The 21,280-nt window shown below is 38.2% G+C and overlaps 1 protein-coding gene across 1 annotated transcript in view; it reads left to right on the top strand.

Annotated features, from left to right (window-relative positions):
• Positions 1–7,531: 7,531 nt before the first annotated feature.
• The window catches only part of TMEM30A (transmembrane protein 30A), a 33,549-nt gene continuing 19,800 nt past the window's right edge, over positions 7,532–21,280 (top strand). Inside the window, 2 exon segments of the mRNA XM_034991580.1 lie at positions 7,532–7,720; positions 7,722–8,081. Of these exon segments, the coding sequence (XP_034847471.1) occupies positions 7,547–7,720; positions 7,722–8,081 (534 nt within the window). The 5' untranslated portion in view covers positions 7,532–7,546.

Below are 21,280 nucleotides of genomic sequence, written 5' to 3'. Positions count from 1 at the left end.
GGGACTATTCTCTGACCCCTTTTATTTATCAGCTTTGGTCTATAGCCAATCCCCACTTATCTTTGCCTTATTGGGGACAAAAGAATGGCCTTTTCCTGTTTATTGTTTAAAGATCTGCATATCAATAAAGCAGGCAAGCACATTGTCTAAACAAAGATGCTTTCCACAGGGGAGTTGCAGATGTTGGGGGTCTTGCCCACAAGGCAGTTTGAGGCCTCTATTTGGAGGAGCGGCGCCCCTCGGGTGCACTTGGTTTAAGAGCATTGGCCAAAAGTCATTGTTTATTTTATGACTTCCCAGGAGGAGGAAGGTCTCAGGCTTTCTGTATTTGCTCAAATGCATTTGTTCCCTTGAGCCCTGGGCGAGAGTCACTTTTAATGAGCCCCAGGCTATTTCCGTGTGCAGAAACTGCAGCAAGTTCCCTGGGCTCCATGCATGTTGGCACTAGGGCACATTGCACTATACTTTTTTTTTTTTTTTAATGTCATTAAAATTTACTTTTTAGGGGCGCCTGGGTGGCTCAGTCGTTAAGCGTCTGCCTTCAGCTCAGGTCATGGTCCCAGGGTCCTGGGATCAAGCCCAGTATCGAGCTCCCTGCTCTGTGGGAAGCCTGCTTCTCCCTCTCCCACTCCCACTGCTTGTGCTCTCTCTCTTGTTGTGTCTCTCTCTGTCAAATAAATAAATAAATTTTTTAAAAAAATAATTTACTTTTGAAATTTGTATTTAATGCTATCCCAAGAACCTATAAAAGTTGTCACACTTTGAGGCCTCCCTTCAACTGGGGCAACCCTCACTGACTGCATAGTTCCAGGCATAGCGACCTGTCCGCAGATAATGGTTGGAACCCAGTTCCCTGGAGTTCCCGTTTCACCTTTTTTTTTTTTTTTTTTTTAAGATAACCAGTCCTTCTTTAGTTTCCACTGGCATTACTTGCAGCATTTCTTTCAGAGACAAGTGTCTCTAAGGAGAAAAGATTTTTTTCTTTCTCTTCAGAAGTCCATTTTCCCATTCTGCCTACATTGGCTAGCATTGGTGTACAAAGCTGTCTCTCGAGTTTGACTGTAAGCTTCTTGAAGACAGGACTTGCATATTCATCAGAGTGAAAACAGGATACTGGATAAATGTTTGCAAAAGGCAATATAATTCCTTCTAGGGAGAGGTCTTTTCCCACTCTTCTAGCTGCCCTATCTCCTTTCCTCCAATCTTCACAGACGTTTTCCACGACCATAATCACGTTTTCATTTTTGACTTTTCTGGCTTGGAGGGCACATGTCTTTCTCCTCTTTGACAGCAAGATATATGTTTGGTCAAAGTGGCAGGGTGTTTTGTAGGCACCCAATTGCTCCTCTAGGAGGAGTACTTCAGCCAGGGTATTCTATGCAGGATCTTCCTTACCAAATTGTTCTGGCTGCTGATTCTTCCCTTGTAGAAACCTCTGTGCCCACTGAAGATTTTAGATGCAGAGTATCTGGATTAAACAAGAAGACTCTCAATAATCACTGATAAAGGGAAGATAGGCTCCTGGCAAAGACAGGGGTCCCTCACCTTATCAGACCACTAGATGGCCTATGCCATTTTACCAAGAAAAGTGTGTTCAGCCATTTTCAATTCACAAAAAGGCCAAGCATTGGTTTCCACATGGAGCACTGTTCCGAGTAGACAGGTGGGACAAATGGACTGTATAAGCTAACTCTCAAGATTGGGGAGTACCAGAGATCTTGGTTTCCAGGGAAACAACCTAAGATCTTGAGAAAAAGAACATGATCAGCCAGGGTATGGGGTCTTCCAAATCATCAATAATGAGTGTTGTATATGGTTCAACGTTCTCTACGTTCTTTTATTTTTGATCCTATTCTTTCCTGCATGGAAAACCATAATATCACTCAGACTTTAGGACCCATTTCCTCACAGTTTAGTTTTTGACATCATAAAGAGGATGAGGTGTGGCATCTCCTATAACCCCTTGTGCACACTTCTTATATGGAACTGACCTCATTATATTTCAATTGTTTGTTGGCAAGTTGTCTCTTCCACTAAAATTTGGGTTGAGAGTAGGTTTGGTTAGTTCAACAAGATTTACTGAATGTCTTTAAGACCTTGGCATTTTTCCAGGTGTTGTAAATACAGAGACAAATAAAAGCAGTCTCTGACCCTGAGAAGCTTTATCTAGTAGGAAAGACAGACATAAACATATTTCTCAGTATTATGGTAAGTGCAAGGATAGAGGTAAGTATAAGTTGCCTTAAACTCGGAGAGAAACTTAGTGCAGCTGAGGGCAAAGAAAGATTCCTCAAATTGGCTACTGTCTTGTTCTTGAAGGATGAGTAGGAATTAGCAAGGCAGTTTCAGTGGAAGTGGGGTCTGAAGTAGAGTCTGAAGTGGGGGAGCAGTAGGTTGGACAGGTTAGGAATTGAAGATAGTGAGTGCAGATTATTCTTCTCAGAAGATTCAGTGAGAATAAAAATGTTGTGGAAGTTTGCTGAACCCCTACCTTTTCCCTTCACCTTGCATTGGTCAGAGGGAAGTCTAGGAGGTCATAGTTATTTGTTGTCATAAACATTTAGTTCCTGGGGCGCCTGCGTGGCTCAGTTGTTAAGCGTCTGTCTTCGGCTCAGGTCATGATCCCAGGTTTCTGGGATCGAGCCCCGCAGCGGGCTCCCTGCTCCGCAGGAAGCCTGCTTCTCCCTCTCCCATTCCCCCTGCTTGTGTTCCCTTTCTCGCTGTGTCTCTCTCTGTCAAATAAATAAATAAAATCTTTGAAAAAAATAAATAAATAAAATAAACATTTAGTTCCATTGACAAAAAAAGTGTTTCCTTTCTCGGGCTCAGTAGAAATGGACTTTCACATTTAAGTTCATTTTGTGAAAAGTCATCTTTCAAGAATACGTTAGAGCTATTTTAAAGAAATAATAACTTCATAGGTAGTAGTGACCCAAGTGTTTCAAAAAACAAATAATAATGAAATGCCTGTCATACCTTCCCTGTCCCCTCAGACTTCCCATAATTTAAAACTTGAAGAAACAGAAAAATGTATGTCTAAAAATAGTCCAAAAGTGATTATAAGTGGTTAAACATGAAAAAAAAAAATTTTTTTTTAAAGTAGGCTCCATGCCCAGTGTGGAGCCCAATGCGAGGCTTGAACTTAAGACCCAGAGATTAAGACCTGAGCTGAGATCGAGTCGGATACTTAACTGGCTGAGCCACCCAAGCACCCCTGGTTAAACATTTTTAAAGGTCTACTTTCTTGTGTCTCTCTATTTTCATGGAGTAATAAGTCTCTTCCTTCCTCTGCCTGTTCCCTTTAAAAAATAATTTCACTATAATACATATAATAGATGTCAGTTGGCTGTCAACTCAGAGATGGCAACATCATATTTGAAGGAAAGACCTTATCTATAATTCATGGCACCATGGGACATAATCAACTGAGAGAGTCTATACAGTGGGAATCATGAAGTCTGAAATCCTATTAGAGTTATATTTTTTCATTTAAAGAAAGTGTGGAATTATGAGAAAGGAAACCTTAATTTCCTTCCCAAAACAAAGTTCTTAAGCTGTCTACTCTTTCCTCTAAGGAGGCTCATCATTAAAATATCTTGTTTGACTTGTTATTTCTGACTACTGACTAAGATTATTATTCATGAACTTGCAAAACCTCTCATCACACCACCAATGACCTCAGGCTAATCAGACAATCTCGTGAGAACAAAAGGATTTTCTTAAATGCCTACATGAAAAAGTTTGATAAATACACAACATAAAATACAGGAAGAGGTCAATTTTAAAAGCAGTAATTTTTCAAAGTCAGTTGGAACCAATCTCTGATGCAATAAATATAACAAATTAAATTTATTATACAAATTCTCTATCATTCTTTCCTTAAAGATCTTCTCAGATAATTAAACATGAATATGAATTAGTCCCACCAAAGTTCTCTAAAGTAAGCTGCCATGATTAACTGAATAGGAATTTTTTTTCCTTCAAAAATAAACAAGCAAAAATACTACCCAGTCACTGAAAACAATTCAAACAATTTCGAGTCCCTAAGAACTTTCTCTGAAACTCATGCTGGTAAAAACTATGGTACATTTTTTAGGTCTCTTCAACTTTCCTAAACATTGTTATGCTACACATGTGAACAAAATGGCTTGAAATATGGCTAGAAACTCAAGAGCTTAAGCAGCACCAAATACTCAAAGGAATCTAACAAGCAAATCTGTGTGGCACTTTGGCTAAACAGTAAAAAGACCAGTTTCACAGGGAAATACAAATCAAAACCTCAGTGAGATACCATCTCACACCAGTCAGAAAGGATAAAATTAACAAGTCAGGAAACGACAGATGTTGGCGAGGATGTGGAGAAAGGGGAACCCTTCTACACAGTTGGTGGGAATGCAAGCTGGTGCAGCCACTCTGGAAAACAGTATGGAAGTTCCTCAAAAAGTTGAAAATAGAGCTACCCTATGACCCAGCAATTGCACTACTGGGTATTTACCCCAAAGATACAAATGTAGTGATCCGAAGGAGCACGTGCACCCCAATATTTATAGCAGCAATATTCACAATAGCCAAACTATGGAAAGAGCCTAGATGTCCATCAACAGATGAATGGATAAAGAAGATGTAGTGTATATATACAATGGAATATTATGCAGCCATCAAAAAATGAAATCTTGCCATTTGCAATGACGTGGATGGAACTAGAGGGTATTATGCTAAGTAAAATAAGTCAATCAGAGAAAGACAATTATCATATGATCTCACTGATATGAAGAATTTGAGAAACAAGACAGAGGATCATCATGAAACAAGACAAAACCAGAGAGAGAGGGAGACAAACCATAAGAGACTCTTAATCTCAGGAAACAGACTGAGGGTTGCTGGAGTGGTGGGGGGTGGGAGGGATGGGGTGGCTGGGTGATGGACATTGGGGAGGGTATGTAATATGGTGAGTACTGTGAATTGTGTAAGACTGATGAATCACAGACCTGTATCCCTGAAATAATACATTATATGTTAATTTAAATAAATAAATAAATAAATAAATAAATAAATAAATAAATCTGACAGCTATTAAAGGGCAAAAAAAAAAAAAAATTACCAGTTTCAGTTTCCTCTTCATAATTCTTTAAGTTACTCAATAGTTACTCAATTTTTTTCTTTAATGTTTCTCGTTACCTAGTTTGGTGGCTTGAACACACCAATTGAGCTACAAAATAAAAATTATTATTATATAAACTACCCTGTCAAAAGCTATTTATATACATCTTTTCAGATCAAGGGGTTTGCATCTGCTTTATCATTTTGGATTTACTTTTATATTTGGGCTCATGCATTCATTGCACACTTACTGTGTTGACCTGGTAGTTGGCATTAATATCATTTGGCCACATAAATTCTCCTTTTTACCAGGAAATCAGCAAATGAACAATCATTTGAACAATACAAATGTTATCTACATGTATCAATACACACACACACACACATACACCTGTCACTCCGAGGAACCACAGTGAAAAATGCATGTATTGGTAATCCATTGTGAGACTCTCGCTTTTGTTACCCCAGAAATGCTGAGTAACATTTTCTTTTAAGAATTTCTACTTCATCAGATTAAATGAAAACAAAAAAACCAAAACACTACCTGGTAAGGACAATCATAAAACAATGTGTAACAAAGGAAATCATTAAGTTCTGAGTCCCTTGAGTTAATGATGTGGATGTGAAAAAAATAATAGCTCAGTAAAGCAGCATATTGTGATGGCACAGTACAGAGAGGAAAAGGAACTGTAAGGGTATCATCAAGAGATTGAAAAAGGTCATTTCATCTATTTGGCCCTCATCTGAAAATGTAAGTTTTAGACAAGAATCTAAGGAAGCTTTCAGTTCTATAACTCTGTGTTTCAGTCAAAATAAAATTTCTAATAAGAAAAAAGGAGACAAGGAGTTAATCTTTCTTATAAACAAACAAAACTAAAGAAAAAGCTGATAAACATATTGCCATCACTCAGATCACTAGAACAATTAACAAAAATCTGAGGGCAAAATAACTGACCGTTTATACAGAATGCTGAGATAGCAATTCTCTTAAGGAACTATAACATTTAGTGGATGTGATAATATAGGTAGAAATGGGGAGAAAAAACTTGCCTTACACTTTATATTTTTGCATCATGTCCAATACTGTTACACTCATTTTTAGGAACCAAAAGAACTTAGCAAAAGAAAAGTATTCCATGCCTTCTCCATTACCTGTGATAGATGAATGTTTTCCATTTGAGCCCTAGGTTGAAAGTAAACAGGAATAGATCAAAACAAAAAATACTCACCTATGTTAACAGTGCTAAGAATTTGAGAGATAATGGATGTCATATAAAAGCAAAACCAAGCAAGCCAGTTGTCTGCCAGATAAATACTCGATTGGCTCACCTCTTGAGACTTGTAGTCATTTTGAAAACATATTTAATTTTAAATTTGAGGCCTAAACACTCTTCATTTCCCTTTCCTTGGTTTACCTTACAAAAGGCATAAGTACAAAGTCTGAAAGAAAATAAAGTGTGGGTAAGTCAGATGATGTGACTTACTCTCCGGTCTGGATTTCAAAGATGCCAATATAATGTGAAATGTATATAATTAAAAAAAAAAAACTTACAAGTATTTGCTTATCCAGAAAATTTGGAAAATACATAAAAGTGCAAAAAATATATAGTGCAAAAAATAGATTGCCACTACTTTTTTGTTGGGCTTTACACTCTATACCTATACTAGTTTGGTATCATTTAGCTACTTTTTATATATCAGGAGTATCTCCCTGGATCATCAAATACTTAGCAGTTTTAAACCGTCTACATAGTATCTCATTTTATAGTGATGCCATAATTTGTTGAGGTTTTTGATTATCCGTAGTAAAGACCTACAGCTTATTACAACAGACTTCTTAAATCAATGTGCAAAGGAGAAAAGTGGACACAGAAAATAAGGTAAAAGGTAACATTAAGACCATTAGTGGAGGAAAAAAGTGAGAACAAGTGGCAAGTTAACAGGGTTAAACAACTGGCATGATTTATTATTGACTTTAGTACAAAAGGGTCACCCACCACGCATCTCACTTAACGTTTACATCTGCGCCTTGGAGGTTTATTTATTTTAGAAAAAATCGGTTTTATAACCCAAGCAAACACTGCCATCCCACCAGGCTCAAGCTCCCTTGGTAGGGTCTTTTAAATGCGCCGATTCCCTTCAGAGAGGGCTTCGAGTAAGACCAAAACCAGTCTGGCGCCGAAGTCACTAGAAAGACTCGTCAGCAGCTCCAGGGCTGATGAGGGTGATTTGGGCCAGGCGGGTCGGACCTGCCTGCGATCTAGCACCGCCGTTGCCATGATAACCACAGCAGGAAGCAGATGAGCGAGAACAGAAGCTTCGGCGAGTGAAGCCAAGACACACCTATTGCGTAAGCGTCGAAACCTCTTGGCTCCCAGGGACGCGCAGGCGCAACGTAGCTCCACGCTCTGGGGGTTGAGGCCCTCACTTTGTCGTCACAGGGCAAATGATCAGGGTGCGTCCGCCTTTTCCCTCCCCCTTCTATCCTCCTCCCTTTTCCCCTCCCCTTGTCCCTCAGTCTTCTCCCTCCTTCCTCTCTCCCTCCCTCTGGCGTCCCCAGCCGACTCCCGCTTCCGGTCGGCGGCCGTCTGCGGAAGGGTGTCCCGCCTCTTCCGCCTCCACAGCGGGGGTGGCGGCGGCGGCAGCGGCAGCGGCAGCGGCGCCTGCGCGTCTTCTGTCAGGGTCAGCAGGCGGGTCCCCTGGGTGGTCCACCTGCGCGTCGCGGAGCCGCGCCGTGGGGGTCGATGGCGATGAACTATAACGCGAAGGATGAAGTGGATGGTGGGCCCCCGTGTGCTCCCGGGGGTACCGTTAAGAGCCGGAGACCGGATAACACGGCCTTCAAACAGCAACGGTTGCCGGCTTGGCAGCCCATCCTTACGGCTGGCACGGTGCTACCTACCTTCTTCATCATCGGCCTCATCTTCATCCCCATTGGCATCGGCATCTTTGTCACCTCCAACAACATCCGCGAGATCGAGGTGAGGGGAGGGAGCGGCGGTGGGTGTCGGCGCTGCCCCGGAACCGGGTCCTCCCCGTCTGCTCCACTCCAGCCTCAGCTCCCTGGAGGTTGACAGGCTAACTCTGCCCCCCCCCCCCGCGTCTTCCCTCTCTTCCTCTCGTTCTCCTTTTTCTTTCTGTGTGTTTCCGGAATTTTGCAGTTTTGTTCGAGCTTCCTCTTGCGAATTACAGGGTTGCAGACGGAATGAATGTTTAATGCAGGGGGTGGGTCGGGTGAAGAACGCCCTTTTAACGCGCGGTTCGTGTGGTTCTGTTGGGATTTTTGCCTTCAATGGAGGTTAAAAAACAGTGGGGGAAAAAAAGAAGTTCTGTCTAGATGTAACTCCGGGAGAACTGACTTGGTCGGAGTGTCATTACTCGTGTGGGGATTACAGAGATTAACGCGTTGGCCATTGTTAGGGAAAGGAGCAGGGTCATAGAGGCATTGATGATTTTTATGTAAAGAAGTTGTGTTACCAGATCACGTATTAGGACATATAACCGAAGTGCGCACAGTACCTTTCATTTGGGGCTCATAACTGCTTTTAGTTGTAAGGCGTGATATAGGTAAAAGATAACCAGAATCTTCAATTCTAGTTTTGCTTTTAGGCTGCGTGTAATAACCATGCCCTACGTTCGCCCTAGTTTTTTTTTTTCTTTTTTCCTCCTAGAATTTAAATTTTAAAAAAAGAGTCAAGGACTACACAGAATTAGTTGTACATTATCTACTGAACATTTTACTGATATAAAACATGACAAACTTGGAGAAGCATCTTGATTGTCAGAGCAGCATAGTATCTTCATCTGTTTGTAGTGGTTAAGGTAGGTTGATACTAGAATGTAAATACTTCCTAGAGATGTCCAATATTAAAATCTGCTCATTCTCTTTTCTTGTACACCAGAGGGTATTTTTATCTGTTTGAAAGGCCAGGAACTGGCATCAAGTTCTTTTGATTTCTTCTGTCCTATCAGGTTTTGCCATTTTTTCTAATTTTATTAAATACTTTAAATTTGTGTGTGTGATTTAATAAGGACTTTCAGAGTAATTTTATTTCAACTACTGGAATAGGCATGAAGATACCTATTTTACAGTATAATCTACAATGTTACTTCTAAAAACAAAATATTTCCTTTAATTGTACAATGCTCACTTTGAAGTTAATAGTAATAAGAATAGTATCAGTAGCATAGTTTTTAAATCTTTTACTAAAAATTCATTTTTGGTTTATTAACTGGAGAAAGTGCCACAGTATGTTTCCTCAGCATGTATTTTTTTTTGTTTTATCATTTTTATCTCCCTAATAATCCTGCAAATATGGTATTCACTCAACCAGACTAGAATCACACATATCAGGATATGAGCAAAATAGTGTAATGCAAGGACCTATAGGCTCTAGGTTGGTGTTAGGCAGAGCTGGTGTTAAATTCTAGCTCAGCTACTAACTAGCTCAGTTTCTTGGAAAACTTTCTCTCTCCATGCCTAAGTTTCCTCACCTGTAAAATAGGTGAATAATGCCTATCTTAAAACGTGAGAGTTAGAAACAATACAGATAACATTCCTGGCACTAAGTTTTTACAATAAATAGTTACTGTCAATATGATAATCACTGATCAGGAGATGAGAAATGGAATCAGAGAGGTTGATATTTGTTACTAAGCTAGCAGAGTATTGTATGTCTTGATTCCCAGCCTTAATCTTTTACACTATGCTGGAATCCTAACTGCATTATGAGTAGTTAAGTAGAAGAAAATAATTTAACATTAGAAATTTGATCATTTTACTTAAATTTAAGAGATTAAGATGAAAGTGGCAATAATTTGGAATTTTACACTATGGGAATTTACTAAATTATCAGAACTCAACTTTGTTAGTATTTACTATACCATGAAAATAAATATGTACTTTGCTTAAAACTTAGGGTTCTGAAATGAATAAAGTTCTTCACACTAAGTAATTGTTGAAATGGAAATTTCTTGACTAGTTCTCGTATATGTAATTTTGATTTCGAGGTGCCTGAGGAGTCTCCTGCACCTTGGTCTGGTTAAAAGGGCACTGAAGAGTCAAGGCAGTAGAGTTGAGGTCTCAGCTCTGTTACTCTCTAGTTTGTGATCCTAGGTATGTTTTTGAGTCTTAGTTTCTTTTTCTTGAAGAAGCAAAAAATTCAGACTAGATGATCTCTGATACACTGTTCAACTCTAAAAATCTATGACTTCCAGCTTTAATGGGGCTTAAAAAAATGCTGTGTATTCAAATTGGATCACCTTTAGAACGAGAGGAAATGAAAATTAGGAATGATTAGGAATTTTGTACCAACACTGACAATAGTTATGTAAATAAAATCACAATTTTTTAAAAATTTGGCTGTTAGGGGCACCTGGGTGGCTCAGTTGGTTAAGCAACTGCCTTCGGCTCATGTCATGATCCTGGAATCCCAGGATTGAGTCTGCATCAGGCTCCCTGCTTCTCCCTCTGACCCTCCCCCCTCTCATGTTCTTTCTCGCTCTCAAATAAACAAATAAAATTAAAAAAAAATTTGGCTGTTAAATATGTAGAAAATTGGTTCTGGTTCAGGTGTGGAATACTAGAAAAACCTAGAGAACTTTCCCAAAATATACGTGCTTGTTTCTGCCAGCTCTCCACCCTATATTAGCCACTAGTTTAGGTTCAAATATGTTGAGGGTTGGGGTGCCTGGGTGGCTCAGTCAGTTAAGTGACTAACTTTGGCTCAGGTCATAATCCCGGGGTCCTGGGATCCAGCCCCACATGGCATGTCGGGGCTTCCTGCTCAGCGGGGAGTCTGATTTCTCCCTTGCCCTCTGCTCAAGCTTTTGCTGGCATGCTCTCTCTCAAATGAATAAATAAAAAATCTAGGAAAAAAAATATCTTGAGGGTTATTAAAAGTAAATGAGTAATGAGAAATTCTTGCCAACTTCTACACTGTTAAGTTGCTCACACTTTAGCTTATTTCCTCAATTTTGAAAATTTTAAGAACTTTCATTGCTGTATTACATCAAATTACTAGGCAAGAGGAGACTTGTCAAATAAGAATGCTTTTGTAATAGAGCATAAAGTGCTAAGATCAGAAATCCAGATTTTTTAGATACAAATATCAGTGGGTCTTTACCCTTCTCCCAGAAATGTTACGTTAAAAAATTATTCTTGTAAAGTGCTTTGGACTCTCTTGGAAAAGGTATAAGAAAGATATTTTTAAATTTTAATGCTTATATTTGGCAGTATTATCTCTCCAGCCCCCATACTGTTGGGCTTGTATATCTTGTTTAGTTGGTTTTTAGATTTTCCACTATCTAATTCAGTGAAGTTATTAGAAAACTAAAGTTGTTAATTTTATCATTCATAAGAAAATATTTTAAATATTTAATATGTCACTTAACACTAAGGTTTAATATCTTCATTTATGATTAGCAGCAAGAAATTTAATTTGGTAGTTGTAGTATTCAGGCACATCCTTTTATGGCAAAAATAATGATTTTCTAGCCTAGGGCCCTTGTTGGTGAGGCTGAGCTATTACTTGAACAGAGCCAACTTGAAAAAGTTAATGAGGTATTCTTAATTATTGCAAAGGCATTTATCAGTGTGAAGTTATGTAGTTTTAAATTAATGGTTAGAATTAGATGAGTATATTTTTCAAAGTAATATTCAGAATATATTTAAAAACTAAATATTTACTTCAAATTAATATTGCCAAAAGTGTTCAAGAAGCATTTTCATTAAATTTTAGTGGAATCGGACCCCTTCTCCCCCCTCAGCATGTTTGATAGAGAAATCCCAACTCTCCTCTGCTTTTATCTTACTGTGTCATTTACTGCCCTCAATTATTTAATCCTGGTTATTTTCTGTTTCCCTCATTCCCTAATTATATTCCTGTATAACTTGGACTCTTACCTAATAAGATTTTTAAAAGGATTAGATTTCTCTTCTGCATTGTATTATTCTTTGTTTATACTTAGCCTACAGCTAAGAGTCAAGGAAGAATAAATTGCTGTGTAGAAATGATAAAGATAAGGCACTATATGTTAAGAAATTTAAAATTTTCATATTCAGATGAATTGCAGTGGCTTAGAAGCTGACTCTTGGAAATTAAGAGGTTTGTAGTGTGTTTTAATTTGTTTCTCAAGCAACTTTAGTTCTTAGAGCAGCAAGGCATGACAAAGTAAATATGGCTGGCCCAGACCATTTTGTAAAGCTCAGGAACTGAGACTGGTTCTATAGAGGAACATTTGCAGTTGATTTGATGATAGAGAACACTAACTTTGGACCCCAATTATGTGAAATGTTATCCCCCCCAAGATAATTTCATTCTTATTAGTAGACCTGTGTTACCAGAAAATTGTATGCTAGTGTTAATATATTTTGAATTTCATCAATAAAAATTTGTGCAAAGTTGTTTTCTCTTGTTATATAAAGAACCTACATAATATCCTCAACCTTGCTTCTTGGTTTGCAAAGCCTAGAGTGTTTACTTTCTGGCCCTTTAGAGAAAAGAATTTCCTGCCCTTGATTTAGAGTTTTAAAGAAACATACTGGCAAATTTAGCATTTGTTACAAAAATAGCAATGTGTAACTTATACTTTCTAATTCTCAATAATCTTTCAAGGTAGGTATAATGATCTCTGATAATTGCTTGTGTTCAACTGTCTTTGTACATATTTCATAGATAAAAAAGGCCTTAGCTAAACATATTAATACTGGCTGAGGTGATACCATTCTTCATTTCTTTGCACAGTCAGATAAAGTTTATGCAACCTTTAAAAAATTGCTTTTGAAATTTTTACTTTGGAGAAAGGATTCCAGCTAAATTCTTTAGTATGGAATTATTAGTTCAAAGAAACAAAAACTTAATCTAATTAATACTTACAATGATTTACCTTATTACTCAGCATTTTGTTGGGTGACCTGTTTAGGTCTTATATTGATTTCCTTTAAGACAGTTTTACATTCAAAAATGGAAGTTTTCCAGTCCTTATATAGTGTAAAAACTGCATGTCCTTCAAAGTCCTCCTTTCCCAGCGCATTAAATTCAGTTTGTTTCTGAGGAGTAGAATGTATTTTTAGAGTTACTAAGAAGAAATGACAGTTTTATTTAGAGGAACAATTACAGTGGTAGCAAAACAAAGCTGAGAAATATGATAACCTTTAAACTAATCTAGTCATCTACATCTGTTCTGTTTTACCTCTGGTTCTTTGTGTTTTGTATTTAAGCTAATGGGCAGGTCTACAGTTTATCATTGTATTCTTTATTATGCCTTGTATGCTTTTGACATTTAATAAGCATTAATTTTTAAAAATAAGGGAACTGTAGTTCCTCTTCCCCCTGGTAGCCTCTTTCTTCCTAGGATAAGTTATGGACTGTTGTCTTTAGTATGAACTTTTTCCCCCTACCTTTCTGAGGTATATAATTGACAAATAAAAATTGTATATTTTAAGGTGTTCAGTGTATGATGGTTTGATATATGTATGTATACATTGTGAAATGACCACCATTATCAAGCTGATTAACACAACCATCACCTACCACAGTTAACGTCTTTGGTGAGAATACTTTAAGGTCCACATTTAACAAAAAGATAAGAGATAACAAGTGCTGGTGAGGGTGTAGAGAAAAGGGAACCCTAGTGGAATGTAAATCGGTACAACCATTATGGAAGAGCATCAGAAAATTTAAAAAGGAACTACCGTATGATCCCACAGTCCCACTATTGGGTATATATCCAAAGGAAATGAAATTAGTATCTGAAAGGGTTATCTGCACTCCCATGTTCACAAGCTTTGTGTTTATATCCAATAGATTTTATTACAATCTGGACATTAGGTCAGGCTACCCTTGAATTTTAGCTGATAAAGGATTTAGTGGGTTTGGGTGGTAAAAACTCATAGAATGAGTTAAATTTATCAAGAGTTTTAATTGACATTGGGCACATTCTGTATCAAAGTGCTGCTCTGGACATAGTGAACGTTAGAAAAATGTTTGCGAACAGAGCCTCTTAAAATTTTTTTTTTTTTTTTGTCAAGCCTAGAGTCGTCCTTCTTAAGGACCCTAGAATCTTTTGGGGGATATGAGATTATACATCTAAAAGGAAAACTAAGCCTCGCTAGGTGAGTGACACAAGCAGAACATGGCTTAATAGTTCAAAGGAAGATAAGATCACATCTGTCTTTAATAACCATGGGAGGCTTTGTGGAGGAAGTGGGCTTTGAGCTGGAACTGGAAAGATAAAGAACACTTCTAAATGGGAGGTTGGATGCATTCCAGGAAAGGAGATTAATATGAGCAAAGGTGTAGTGACAGAAAATCAAAAGGTGTATAGAGAATATAGGAGTAAGGGCAAATAAGCCAGTGCCATATTGTGGATAGACTTCAAGTATTTGATAATGGGTATATTAAACTAGGGAAGTGACATGATTTGATACAGTATGTATCCGTTAGGATTGGGTTCAACAATGAGGAATTAAGAGTTTCATTCTCATGTAAAAATCCCTTAGAAACACAGTTTCTGGCTAGGGTGGAGGTACTGTTTTACTGGGTCCTCACTCTGTCTAGTTTACTGCTCTGCCATTCTTAGGGATTGGAGCTGATGCTAACAGTCCAGAATGGAGGATAGAGCTCTGTTATTACATCCTTTTCCAGGCAGCAGTGTGAAAGAAGAGCTAAAGAACAAAGGGATAGGATAGGCCTTTTAAAGAAGGTTTGAGGAAGCTGCCACATACTACCTCCACTTAGTAACAAGGCCACACTAGCTGTAAGGGCAGCTAGAGGCTAGAAATGTGGCCTTTATTTTGATAACAAGATTCTCAGCTGGTAATTGAGGTGTTTTGTTTTTTCTTTTTAATTAAGGTTATTTTAATTTCAGTGTAGTTAACATACAGTGTTATATTAGTTTCAGGTGTACAGTACAGTGATTCAACAATTCTTTTTTTTTTTTTAAGATTTTATTTATTTATTCGACAGAGAGAGCGAGAGAGTACAAGCAGGGGGAGCAGTAGAGGGAGAGGGAGAAGCAGGCTTTCGCTGAGCAGGGAGCCCGACACGGGTCTCGATCCCAGGACCCTGAGATCATGACCTGACCCGAAGGCAGATGCTTAACCATCAGAGCCACCCAGGCGCCCCTGATTCAACAATTCTATACATTACTCAGTGCTCATCATGATAAGTGTACTCTTTAATCCCCATCCCCTATTTCATCCATCCCTCTGCCTACCCCCCCCTCTGGTCATCATCAGTTCTCTATAATTAGTAATTGAGTTTTAAGCTATGGAAGAAAGGTAGCACAGAAATTGAGGTTGGAGGATGTTAGGAGTCTCTGCAAAATAAGGCTATATATAGAAAGATTTGTCTGGTGGTAATATATTGACCAGATGGGAGCTAAATCATCTAGATGTAAGTCTAGAAAAATAGATTGCATTTTTATATTGATTATAGTATTGAATTGGACTTGATATCCTAGTAAAAGGCAGTATGTTTTTGTATGTGAAAAGCAAATCCAGGTGTATCACTTTGCTGATAAGTTTTTTAAAAAATAAATTAATAGAAGGAATTTTGAATATCATCACCTTCTTCCTCTTATTTTCTTTAGTCTCTCTTTTTTCCTTCTCTGTTCAGCATATAAGTGTGTTCCAGTTTTACCTCTTAAAAAATAAAAAGTCCTATCTTAATTCTGTTTAGTAATAAAAATATTAATGACTTACCTTTGAGTTTTTACTGTGCTAAGAATTTTACATACATATGTCATTTGATATGGTGACACAATGGTAATGTTGTTATTCCTTTTTTTTTTTGGAAGGGGGTGTTGAATCTGAGATTAAGTCATTGCTTAATCACATAGCTAGAATTCAAATGCTAGCACTCTTAGCTCTTGTTTTGATTCTTGTAGGTGCTGGTCTGTATTCTCTTTTTCCACATAGTCTGTGTGAAAATAAGGGTCCACACTTGTTGATAATGTATATTCTCATCTTCCATTAACTCGTTCCTTAATTCACTATATCTGAAATATGTTGTGTAGTGAAAAGTGCTATGAAGAGAAATGAAGGAGAGGGAATAGGAAGGGTTGAAGAATGGTTCACAGTTTTAAATAGAATAGTCAGGGAAGGCTTCAGTAAAGTGGTATTTGAGTAAAGATCTAAAAGAAGTTGGAATGAGCCATATTGATAACGGAGGGAAGGATGTTCCAGGCAGAAGAAAGAGTAAGAGCAAAAGTCCTGAAGAGTGTGTTTAGTAGGAAGTTTGAGGAACAGCAAAGAGGCTAGTGTGGCTGGAGTAGAGTGAGAAGTGGAGAGAAATAGTAGAAGATGAGGTTAGAGTGGTAAAGTAGTGGGCTGCACATGCACAGCACATGGGCCACTATAAGGATTTTGGAAGCCACTGAAAAGTTTCACACAGATAGGTGACATGATCTTACTTATGGTTAAAAGAGTCACTCTGGCCATGATATGGAGAATATTACCTGGGGGATAAAAGTAGAAGCAGGTATGGGGAAGCAAGAATGTCCTGTCTTCTTCAAAGTCCCTCTAGCTGGACTAAGAATCAAATTGATGTTTAATAGGAGAAAATAAAATTTAATAGCGTACATATGGGGAATCCACACAGACATGGAAATTCCAAAAACAGGCAAAATGAGGTATATATGTCATAATGAACTAAGGAGAAGGGTAGAGGGTCTGGAACTTCAAAGGGAAGGAAGGTAGTTCACAGGAAGATAAGTAATTGCTTGGTAAACAAATTTTGCTGGGCCACTCAGAAGCAATGGGACATAAAAGACTGATCAAACAGGCCTTGCTAGGTTCTTCCCTGTCTACCATTTCTAGTTCATTGTATAATGTAGTTATCTATGGTGATAGCTCTCTTCCTGGAGCAGGTCCTCTAAATTATTTTTAGGCAGTTGTGGGGAGGTAAAACCTTTTCCTGAATCTGCTGGGTTTTGATGGCTTTTTAACTTAAATGATCTTTATACCACAGTGGCCCATCCTGGAGCAGCTTGCTTTCTGTCCCCACACAGGGAAACTAGATAAGGGTCTACTGCAGTAATTCAAGCAGATGATGGTGGCCACAGTAGAATGGTTGCAGTAAAAAGCAGTTAGATTTAGAATATATTATGTGGATATCATGTATAAAATTTATTTGTTTACTTACTGCATATTGAATTGTTAAAACATAGGCAAATGTATTAATAAATTAAATTTTTTATTAAAAAATGGAATATATTATGAACATAGAGCTAACAGAATTTTCTCAGATAGTGAACATGCGGGGGGTGAGAGAAATTGTAGAATCAAAGATAACTTTAAGATATTTTGACCTGCATTAGAAAGATGGAGTTATAATTTATTGAGATAGAGGAAGACTGCAGAAGTAGTCTTGGTGTAGTAGTAGGGGTTTTGCAGGGTGAGAAGCTGAAAAAAAAAGTTCTGTTTTTGACTTATTAGGGTGAGATGCCTTTTAGACATCCAAGTTGGAAATAATCAGTAGGCAATTGAATATATGAGTCTAGGGGAAGATTGAGACCTGGGTTACAAATTTTGAGGGTTAATCAGCATAGATGATTTATAAAAACATAAGATGGAGTAAAGTCAAGAGAGTAGTTACAGGTCAAAGAAAAGTGAGAGCATCTAGGCAGCCCAGAGTCACTCCAGTGTTTGTGGAGGTTGGGGAGAGAGGCGGAACAGCAAAGGGGATTGGAAAGGAGCAGCCAGTGAGGTAGGAGAAAAACAAGGTAAACGTGGTGTCCTGGAAACCAGTTTTAAGGAAAAGCATGTGGACAATAATGCCCAGTGCTCCTGCTGATAGCTCACATAAAGGGAGGACTGAGAGCTGACCTTTCATAACATGAAAAGCAGTGATGAACCTGTCCTACAGTGAGTGCCATCACCATCCACATGGTTTTTCACACCAGAAATCCTGGAAGTCAAACTAATTTATCATCATCCCATCTCTGGGTACTAAGTTCTATAGATTCTACTTTATATTTTTTGAATTTGTCTTTTCCCCATTTCCACTGTCGTTTTCTTCGTTTGTGTTCTCAACATTTCCCAACTGGATTATTGCGGTAGTACTCTATTTTCTTTGCTTCTAGTCTGTTATTTTCTTTAGTCTTTCTGCACATTACTGACAGGGTGTTGTTGTTTTTTTTTTTTTTAAAGCTAGTCTGAATATTTCGTTTCTTGCTTAAAATTTCTCCTACTGTTCCTTCTAGTATTCAGGCTTATGTTCAGACCCCTTCACGCAGAATGTAATTTTCTTCAAGATAGGCCACTTTTCTGCTTCTTTAGCCTCACCTCCTACCACTCCCCTACTCTTTGCTCTAGCCATAGCAAACTACTGTAGTTTCTGGAATGTGGCATGCTGCCCGATCTACCTAAAATGTCTTTCCTTTTCTTATTCTGCCATTTGTTTCAAATTTCATTCCTGTCAACACTATGGAAAATGTTCCCTGATTCCTCCCTTCCCCACCTGATATAAATGCTGCTCAGGTTCCATAAGTACTAGCTTATGGTCTTTTATAACATTATCAAATTGTATCCTGTAATTATTAACATGACTTTCTATTTCACTAGTCTGTAAATTCTTTTGTAGTATGAACAATGTTATTTTTCCATTATGTGTATTCCCATCCTGTAGTACAATGTTTGGTATTTAATAGGGGCTAAGATGTTTTACTGAACAAATTAATTAACTAAACTGAATGAGTACAATCAAGAAATTTTAAAACCATTTATTGAGAGTTTATTGATCATCTGAATGGTAACGTGTTTCTGAAGGAGTTATTGAAACTAGCCAAGGAAAGTGTTACAGGTTACAAGATGAAACTTGTATTAAGATGATGTCCACCCATGTCTAAAGGCAAAACAAATTTGCCTGTTGAATAGTCATCTAGAGAGTGCTGAAAATTTAGCAAACAGGTTGATTGGCAAATGTTGCAGCAAGGAGGAGGGTGCATAATTTTAAAAATGGCATAAAATACATTCCCTGCTCCTGTACATAAACACAGGCTTTTTTGAGGTTTATTTTAAAAGGAAGTGCTGTTGTATACATATTAGTTCTGAAAAATTGGAAACCATAGACCGACCAACCATTACATAGATTTGTAGTTTAATTTCTAAATTTAATTGGAATTTATTTAAGAATGATTATATTATAGCATCTAATAGCATTGTTCATCAGTACACTAAGTTGGCTATTGTTCTAAGTTCTCAGGTCTCACATTATATACAATTATGTTTAGTTTTGAAAAAAACTTTTTTTTTTTAAAGATTTTATTTATTTGACAGAGAGAGACACAGAGAGAGAGGGAACACAAGCAGAGGGAGTGGGAGAGGGAGAAGCAGGCTTCCCGCAGAGCAGGGAGCCCAATGTGGGGCTCGATCCCAGGACCCTGGGATCATGACCTGAGCCGAAGGCAGATGCTTAATGACTGAGCCACCCAGGCGCCCCGAAAAAAAATTTTTAACTTAATTTTTTTATTAAAAGATACAATGTACTTTCCCCCTTCCTTTAAAAATATTAGCATGAGGTCTCAAAGTTTGATCTGTAGTGGAAACAATGAGAGTCAAATTCAGGGATACTAAATATATTGCTAAGGAAGAATTAGCAAAACTTGGAGGCTAATGCTAAAGTTGATGTCGAGATTTTGAACTTGGATGCTTGGGACAGTGGTGATACTGTAGCCAGGGCACAGGGGTGCAAGAGCACCTGGCTCCAGGGGTCCCAAATAGATCAGTTGCCGCTGACAAAATCCAAAGACAGAAGAAAGAGGAGTGGTGGTGAAACAAGAAAAGAATCTATTTCAGTGTGGCCAACACGTGATGGTAGTGGACTAGTTTCCCAAAGGCTATCTCCAAAGTGTTGAAAATACTTCTAGGTTTATATAAGGAAAATGTGGGACAAAGGTCAGTGGGTACATGCAGGGGGGCAGTAAAGGTCAGGTGCGTCATTGTCTTGGGAGTCAGTCATGCTGGTCTTGCTGGCTCAGGGCAGCCCTTATTGCTGAGGGGGTAATTCTGGTTCCCAATCATGGGGATGCTTTGCCTGTAGGGTCTTTTGCTTGAGTTAAGCGATAAGCTGGAAAGAACTTAATCAATTAGAAAGTACACACTGAGGTCAAAATGGAGGTAGTTGAAATAAGTCCTCTTTCAGTACCATTTACAGGTATCAAAGACAACCGTTGGGTATGAGATTAAGGGATTCAATGAACTATCATTATTGATTTTCTTAAACTAAGTTTTTAGGGAAGCACAACCAGACGCTTAATTGACTGAGCCACCCAGGCACCCCAACAAAGTCGTTTTTAATCTGTCTTTAAGTTTAAAAATATGAAGATTTGGTATTTAAAACATCAGCATATTCACAATCGATGCCAATTTTATTCTTTATTTGGAAGGTTTTATTAATTTATTTGAGAGAGAGCAAGCAAGGGAGGAGCAGAGAGAAAGTGTGGGCTCCTATCCAATATGACTGGTGTCCTTCTAAGAGACAGACATGCACAGAGGAAAGGTGATGTGGAGACAGAGACATAGGGAGAATCATGTAGCAATAGAGGCAGAGGTGGAGTGATGCAGTTGCAAGCCAAAGAACACCAAGAATTGACGGCCACTACCAGAAGCTAGAAGGAGGCAAGGAAGGAATCTACCCAGAGTCCCAGAGGGGGTATAACCCTGCTGACACCTTGCATTCAGACTTCTAGCCTCCAGAATTGTGAGAGAATAAATTTCACTTTGTGTAAGACACCCAGTTTGTGGCAATTTGTTACAGCAGCCCGAGGAAACTCATTTAGTCACATACCAGCCTTTCGGTTTGGGGCAGTTATTTAACCTCTGAATTTCAATTTCCTCTCTGTAAAAGATTAAGAGCAGTTCTGGCATGGAGAAGATGTTTGGGAAATAATAGCTAGTTTTGCTATTGCTGTCCTTTCTTTAAAGATAATTTACATTATTACCTAATTCATTAATTTATCATTTCCAAGTGTGAAATTGAAACTCACTGATTGAATTAGAAGTAAAATCCTTGGGGTGCCTGGGTGGGTCAGTTGGTTAAGCAGCTGACTTTGGCTCCAGTAAAAGACAGAGTATCATTATGGCTCCAGTTTACCTTCTTTAGCCTTATTCCCTTCCAATATGAAAACTCTCCATAAATCCAAAATGTTTATGCTCATTGTCCTGAAATATACCTGT

The sequence above is a fragment of the Mirounga leonina genome, unplaced genomic scaffold, assembly GCF_011800145.1.
Source record: "Mirounga leonina isolate KUSES-001 unplaced genomic scaffold, KU_Mleo_1.0 Mir_53, whole genome shotgun sequence".
Classification (NCBI taxonomy): domain Eukaryota; kingdom Metazoa; phylum Chordata; class Mammalia; order Carnivora; family Phocidae; genus Mirounga; species Mirounga leonina.
Note: the sequence above shows the minus strand (reverse complement) of the source record. Positions and strands in the feature narration are given on the sequence as shown.